This window comes from Mercurialis annua, linkage group LG6 (assembly GCF_937616625.2).
Source record: "Mercurialis annua linkage group LG6, ddMerAnnu1.2, whole genome shotgun sequence".
Classification (NCBI taxonomy): domain Eukaryota; kingdom Viridiplantae; phylum Streptophyta; class Magnoliopsida; order Malpighiales; family Euphorbiaceae; genus Mercurialis; species Mercurialis annua.
The window spans coordinates 36777504-36785599 of NC_065575.1; the positions used below are offsets into that span (position 1 = coordinate 36777504).

An 8096-nucleotide genomic window follows, 5' to 3' on the forward strand; every position below is an offset into this window, starting at 1 on the left:
CTCAAAACTCATTACCAACATAAACAGATGGGATAAAGAGGCTCTGGAGGCAGCCTTCTTACCTCAAGATGTGATCAGTATCCTGAGTATCCCCCTCCCCTACACTGCCCAGAAGGATACCCTGAGATGGCATTATGACAAAAGTGGCATATACACAGTAAGAAGTGGCTATCGAATAGCGTTTGAAGCCACTAATAATTCCTCAAGCTCTGTAGGTGATGGACTGCTCAGATGGTGGAAATTCTTATGGAAGCTGAATATTCCCTCTAAAGTGAAAATTTTCTTATAGAAGCTGTACAATGATTGGATCCCATTGATGGCTAGTCTGAGAAAACGAAGGATGGATGTGAATGAGTGTTGTCCTAGCTGCAAGGCAGATAAGGAGAATGGTATCCATGTTGTCTGGTTTTGTAAGCAAGCAAAGCAGGTTTGGCGTTCTTGGCAGGTAGCTAAAAGAATATCACCCGAAAGATGGTGGAGCACTAAGGACCTCCTGCTGCTAGGTTTTAATGTCCTGACTAAGCAGGAATTCATGATATTTGGGGTTCTCCTATGGCTAATATGGAACAGAAGAAACTGTGGGCTGTTTAACACGCCCTGTAAACCAGTGGACCAAACGCTGGATTGGGCCAAAGCCTATGTTGAGGACTTTGAGAAAGACAAGCAAGGGAAGGACAAGATCGATCCTAGAAGAAGAGAGAATGAGAACTTGGCCAGTGACATGCGTTGGATCCCACCAGATAAGGGAGTTTTCTGCGTTAATGTGGACGCAGGTTTTAGCAATTCTGAACACACTTTTTCTTCTGGGGTAGTCATTAGAAATCACCAAGGCAAGGTCCTAGTGGCGAGCTGTAATAGATATGAAGGGAAACCTATGGTGAGTACAGGAGAAGCAGTGGCGATTAGAGATGGTTTTTGCAGAGCAATGGAAGAAGGTCTAACTCCCTTTATCCTCTACTCAGATTCTAAGGTAGTAGTGGACCTCTTCACCAACAAAGAATTGGTCTGTAATGAAGCGAGCTTAATAGTTCAGGATTGCATCTTTTTGAACTCAAGTAAGATATGTAAAAATATTTTGTATGGCAGCAGAAACACTAATAGGGTAGCTCATCTCCTAGCAAGAAAGGCCCTAACTGAGCATGCTGTGGCCAACATATGGAGAGAATTTGTTCCTCCTAATATTCTTCAATCTGTAATGGTTGATATTCAGCTTATTGATTAATGCATATCCATTATTCTCTCAAAAAAAAAGTAAAAATTTAAACGTGCTATTAAAATTATAATTAAAAAGTATTACAGGTTAAAGTATTATAGGTTAATTATAAAATAAATTACGAATTTTAATGTGATTTGCAATTATAACATAAACTTTACAGTTTGGCGTTTTCGGATATCAACTTTCACTTTTTGACAAATCAAAGTACCGTTGATTTTTCGACGTAAAATGACTACGTTGAAAGCCGAAATTGCCATGTATACTGATACACTGAATTTCAGTAATTGTCACGTAAACTGAGACATTGGAAATTAAATCGTGAACTTTAACTTAATGATTGTTTATCCCACACAACGGATGTGCCACGTTATTTTTACAACAAGCCAATAATCATTTGCGATAGGGAATCTTTATTTTTTTATCATTAAACATTTGCACATGACTAACGCCTTATTGGTTTGTTGCACGAATGACGTGCCGCAACCGTTGCGTTGTATAATTTTTCTAACTTAATTTACAATTACAACATAAACTTTAAAAATTTGGCAAAATCAGACATCAACTTTCATTTTTTGATAAATCAAAGCACCGTTTTTTTCCAACGTGTCAGCGTAGAGCATCTCCATTGCATATGGTATATTTTGTGCTATTTTTAGCATAAAATATAACAAATTGATAAATATAGCACAAGTTTTAAATTTTAACTTCAAGGCACATTGTTATATTAAATGTCAAATTTTTAATTTTATATTTGATTTTTATTTTACATGGAAAAACGTAAAATATTTATTAATAATTTAAATTTAAATTTAAATTTTATTAATAAGTACTCATTAAATATTAGAATATAAATTTTAATAAATAATAAAAATAAATATTGAAAAAAATTAAGAAAATTTAAATTAATTTTATATTAATTTTATATTATTTTTATAATATGCTATTAATTAATTATTTCATTTATTTGTAATGATAATAATTTATTTATTTTCATAAAAAAATTATTATATTAACATTATATTTATTATGTATCATCTAATTTATATTCAATAATAGAAATAATGATTTAATATTTTTATCATATAAAAGTTAATGAATTTTACTATTATTATAATTTATTAATTTGAAATAAATGTTTTTAGCATAATTATGTTAAATAAATTGTTATTAATTTCACTTTTATAATTAAGTTAAATGAATAAAAAATGGCATATATTAAACTTGGACCCTAAATTATAAGTAGGGAAAAGGTGCAAAAATGACCCTCATGTATACCCCATGTCTCTTACTGCCACTTCATGTATTTCGGATCTCAAATATGACTCTAGCGTCTTGAAAAAGTATCAAAAATAATATTTCCGTTAACATTTCCGTTTAATGCCGTACAAATTTATATTAAACGTCTTTCATTTTTTGTGTTTTTTGATATTTTTTAATAACATTAGGGTCATATTTGAGATCCGAAATATAAAAGGTGCCAATAAGAGACACGGAATATACATGAGGGTCATTTTTGCACCTTTTCCTTTATTAAGTATAACAATTAAACAAAAACAATGATTTACTCTTTTGAAGGAAAAAAATCTCTATACTGCATTAAATGAATTAATAAATAGATTTTTAAATTAGTTTCCGAAAGGTCAAAATATAGACCACGAAGTAAATAAAAATTAATAATTAAATGGAATTCATTATCAAAATAAATATTTATTTAAATTATATTGGCTCACAGAGAAGGTGGAACTCAAAATGAAGGATAGCAGCAGCAGTCCAATAAGACATGTGGGGTTCTGGTTAAAGGAGTCGATCAGTTTAGCGGTTTGGTTCACATGTTTCCTGTTTGAGTTTTTGGATTAATTAGTTTCTTTCACATGTTTTCTGTTAATATATATACAGCTTTACCTTGCAAATTTCAATGCAATTTTCAGTTTTCTTTCTCATAACCACTTCAAATCTCTCTTCCTTGCTATCATCGATTACTGAAATTTTGAATGTGCTATAACTCAAATCGTTAAGCGTTTAGCAGCAAACTGTAAAATCATAGTTTCAAATCTTTTTACAAACGCTCATCTCTTTCATTATTAAAAGAAAAATTATTAAAATTGAAGTACATTAAATTGCCACGGAGACTTAGTTTTAATGGCTAAACCTCTCTAGTGTATTTTTGAAATTTTGATTTTGAATTTTATTATGGTCAGTTAATTAAGACCAGTTTTAATTCTAAAAAATCTAACTACTAAACCACAAACTGCTAACGTAATTAGATTCTACTTTAGGTAAATAAAAAAAAATATATCAAGTTAAATCAAATACTATATAAAATATACATGCAAATTAAACCTAACACTTATTCTATTATAATTATTCAAACATGTCCGCACGAGTTTGGTCTTAATGGTTTAAACTTCAGTCATCTGGGCGTCAAAGGCCGCGAGTTCGAACCCCGGCTACGCCCTTTTTATATGGAGCGGTTGAGGTTGGGCTATTGGGCATTATAATTTGAAATTAACAAGTATGTGGGCTTGCGGGCGGTCCACATCCCGGCATTTGAGAATGATATTGAGTTTCGGCTTAGTAGAGTGAGTTCTCGTCATTAAAAAAAATATTCAAACATAAATATTATCAGAAATTTTTCTATATGCACAATAATGAGCGAGAATAAAAGCTTGCATGCCATTTACCACTGAGAAAACTTTTATAGTAATGCTTCGATCTTGATTTTACTTCAATTAATCATCAAAAAATAACCTTATATTAAGAATTTAATTTTAAAGGGCAAACAAATACTAAATTTTTTGAATATCATAACATGCAAAACCAAAATGAAATTAAAAAAAAAACATCAAGTGCAACAGTCATATCTTGCTCTAATAAAGAGATGACACCTAAATAAAAAGAGTTGTTGGGACATTTTCTAATTTAAAGTTTGCGGGTGCGAACTTCATCTGTATTTGACATTTTCGAAATGTTGCTTTTATTGCTCCTTTGGTGACACAAAAGGAATAACATGAAGATCATTTTGAGGGCGATAAATATCATACATTTATATATGTGTGAAGGTTGACAACTTAAGCATCTAAACCATCAGAACAAACTTTAACTATTTAAGTGAAAACTCCTTCAAATCTAATTAGTTATGAGTTAGTCATTAAAACTCATTTGTTGTAGATTTTTAGTTTCTAATTTAGCCTTTGCGAAAAATTAGGGTTGTTTTTAGTTTTTAGTTTTTTTCTTCTAAAAAACTAGTGGTTTTCGGTTCTGTTAGTTTTACGCAGGGTTTTAAAAACCAGACCGGTCGGTTGGACCGGTTAAATCAAGAATCGGCCAGTGGTACGGTCTAAAGCTGTTAAAAAATCGTATCTTTTGGATGAACCGGGTTGGACCAGATTGAACCAGTAAAAACATGGATATCGAATAGGTGAACTTGAATTTTTTAATTTTTTAAATTTATTGAATCGGTTTAACCGTTCATTTGGCCTCACCGCATCAGTTTGGTTTTTGAAATACTGATTTACCCTTTATGAAAAACTAAGCATTTGTATTGGTTTGGGTTGAGCCTTGAAAAATCTAAGTAGGGAGTGAACTTGTCAAAACTCTAAGTTTAGTTAAAATGGGGGTGAGCAAGAACCAAACCAAACCAAAAAACCGAATAGAACCAAACCGAACTTTGAGAATCGGTCAGTGGTCCGGTCTAAAGCTATAAAAAAATCGGATCTTTTGGATGAACCGGGTTTGACGAGATTGAACAAGTAAAAACATGGATGTCGAATCGGTGAACCTGAATTTTTTAATTTTTTTAAATTTATTGAACCTGTTTAACCGTTTATTGAACCAGAAACCGGTGGCCTCAACGGTTTGGCCATCAGTTTGGTTTTTGAAATACTGATTTACCCTTTATGAAAAACTAAGCATTTGTATTGGTTTGGGTTGAGCCTTAAAAAACCTAAGTTGGGAGTGAACTTGTCAAAACTCTAAGTTTAGTTGAAATGGGGGTGAGCAAGAACCGAACCAAGCCAAGAAACCGAACAGAACCAAACCGAACTTCATTGTTTGGTTTGGTTTTCGATGAAAATGGTTTGGTTCGGTTTCTACTTTAGGTAAAGTTTGGTGTTCGGTTTGGTTTGGATGTTTTGAAAACCAAACCGACCGAAACACCGAATTAACCAAACTTTAATATAAAATATATATATATATATATATATTAAAAATAATATACATATATACTTATATTTATATTTTTTGTCTTTATATCTTAATTATTGTTGATATATGAGTTAATAATCGTTATTTTAACATATATGAAAGTTTATTGGACTCTAATTATTTAATATTTGAATTCATTTTGATATAAAAAAAATTAAAAATAGTCAAATTCGGTTTTAATCGAACCATACTGAGCCAAAATTTTAGGTTCGGTACAGTTTGATTTTTTTACCTCCAAACTAAAAGTTCGGTTTGGAAATTTTATAAACCAAAAATTGAAAAAACCGAAAAAAATTTAAACTTAACCGAACCGACCGATGCTCACCCCTAAGTGGAAACCTCAAGCTTGAAAAAAGTGGGCGTAGGTGCGAGTTTACACTGAACCCCTATAAATCATTGTATCCTACATTTTTATCCTTCTCTTAAACATAGTTGCTAATCATTAATCTTTTTCATATGTGTTTTTTTTAATTAGCAACTATTCAACCCCTACATCGCCTCTTCTAATTGCACCCTTATTTCTCACAGACCTTTGTCACGTGTTGACATGGGCATCAAGCACTTAACCATGAGAGTCACGAGCAATGCATCTACCGAACCTTGCTTTCTTCGCAAAAATACTTGCATAACATTACATTTCTAAAACATAAGCATGAAGTAATATTTTGTCGTAGATATGGTTAGTTATTAGTGTTAGATTTTTCATTTTAAAATTGGCCTCGTTAGCCTACCGAGACTCGAAAACCAAGATCTCAGGAATACATTTGGAGAGATTAACCACTTGGGTTAGACCATATTGACAAGTCAATTGTCACTTGATATCTTTAGTACCATTAACTCACAACTTAATACTGATTTCACTTTTAGGTTTTGTGTCATTGCACGAAATAACTTTAAACAAAACCAACACCGTTGAGAGTGTCATTTGTCATTTCAAAGAGCTTCATTTTGCTAATATTGAATACCCTGTATAATCATGATTAAAAGCTCATATCAAGTACCTGTTAAAAATTACTAAAAGCATTTTGATTGTTGAAAAGAAAAGATTGCAACAAATTGTTTTTTAATTGAAGACACGTTAATTTTTAGTTACGAAATTGTGAGAAGCACTTTCAGGTTCAAAGTAATATGTCGGATATAAACTTTGAACATCAATTTTGTGAACTACTTGGTCTATCATTGATAGGAAACATGACCAAACTTTTCATATCACATGATTTATTTTAGGAGGAAACATGATCAAGCTTTTCATACCACATGATTTGTCTGAGGAGGAATTTTTTAGTTTACATAACTCTTTCCACATATGCACACTATATCGATCAATTCCCTTTCGTGTAGACCATAATAGTCACGATTTACCATATAGAGACCTTTATTATCATGAACCCACATCTACATGCCCTTTATGCTACTCAAACTTAAGGGAATTGGGAGAAACTACATTGATCATAATCATTAAACGACAAGCCGATAGGACTCTCGTTCCACTTCAGCCTATTGGGAAGCATCAACTCACTCACCTTAATATTCGAATAGTCATTCTAAACCTTAGAAAGTACTAATCTATATTGCTCATTAATAAGCTAGGGATTTGTGTATATGTTGAATTCTAGCCCATTCCCAACATGCCATTGACACCCTTATAGTACATAGTTACGTACAACACAGATGCTTCACGAAATACAACTTGGATTATGAAATAAATTAGTAAGTAAGATATATGAATTTAGTGTATAACAAGCTTTATAAACATTTGATACAAATATATTTAAATTTATAAGCAAACGCAGAGCTTGCTTATCCAAAAAATGGTAAGTCGAAGTCATATGATCTTAGAGATCTCAGCCCTCTGTCTCCTTTCTTCGACATATTTAGCTCCAGTCAGTGACAAATCTCTTAAAAGGTAGGGTAGGTTCTAACTCGGGCTACCGTGAAGAACTTTTTAAAGAATAAGATAGGATTTATAGTTAATGCAAGGAATAATTGATAACGCAATAGTTGTGTCATTTGTGTATCAAACCAATGAGGCGTTTGCCATATTTAAATATTTAATGATAAAAATAAACAATAAATAAAAAATTTATATTGCAAATACTAATTGGCTTGTTATAAAAATAACATGTCACAAACGTTATATAAGATAAACATTCTAATTCAAGACTTGAGGAAGGTCAAGTCCAAACGACTGAGAGACAAACTAGAAGTTAAGTCCAGTTGAAATGCAATTTTGGTCTTCCACTATTCGAGGTCATCTAAAGAATACGCAAAAAATTATTTGAGTTACCACCCACCAAGCCAATGTAGACTTAATTTAAATGGCTAAGACACCTCTAAATGTATCAAGAGATTGTGAGTTCGAATGACGTCTCTGTAACTAACAATTAACAATTGACATTCTAATGAATCGCTTAACATCTTTAACAAAAAAACCCACCAAAACGAATATAACATTCATTCTACTTTTAATTCTGCACAAAATTTAATAGGATAAAAAAAAACTTATGGCAAAAATAGAGAGCTTGGGACTATCTTGAGAAAATACATCTAAGCATAGCTTCCTTTTCAACTCCTCATATTAAGTTATAGATATACTACTCCTATTATTGTTTCACATGTAAGTTTCAGGTCAGGTTTAATTTCACACTTAAGTATAAAAAGGTATAATTTTCTTTTC

The 8096-nt window shown here is 31.8% G+C and overlaps 1 protein-coding gene across 1 annotated transcript; it reads left to right on the forward strand.

The window, feature by feature from the left end:
- Window positions 1-316: 316 nt before the first annotated feature.
- Window positions 317-1222, forward strand: LOC126687822 (uncharacterized). Its single transcript, XM_050382379.1, has one exon. The coding sequence runs from the start codon at window positions 317-319 to the stop codon at window positions 1220-1222; it is 906 nt and encodes a 301-aa protein (XP_050238336.1).
- The last annotated feature ends 6874 nt before the right edge of the window (window positions 1223-8096 follow it).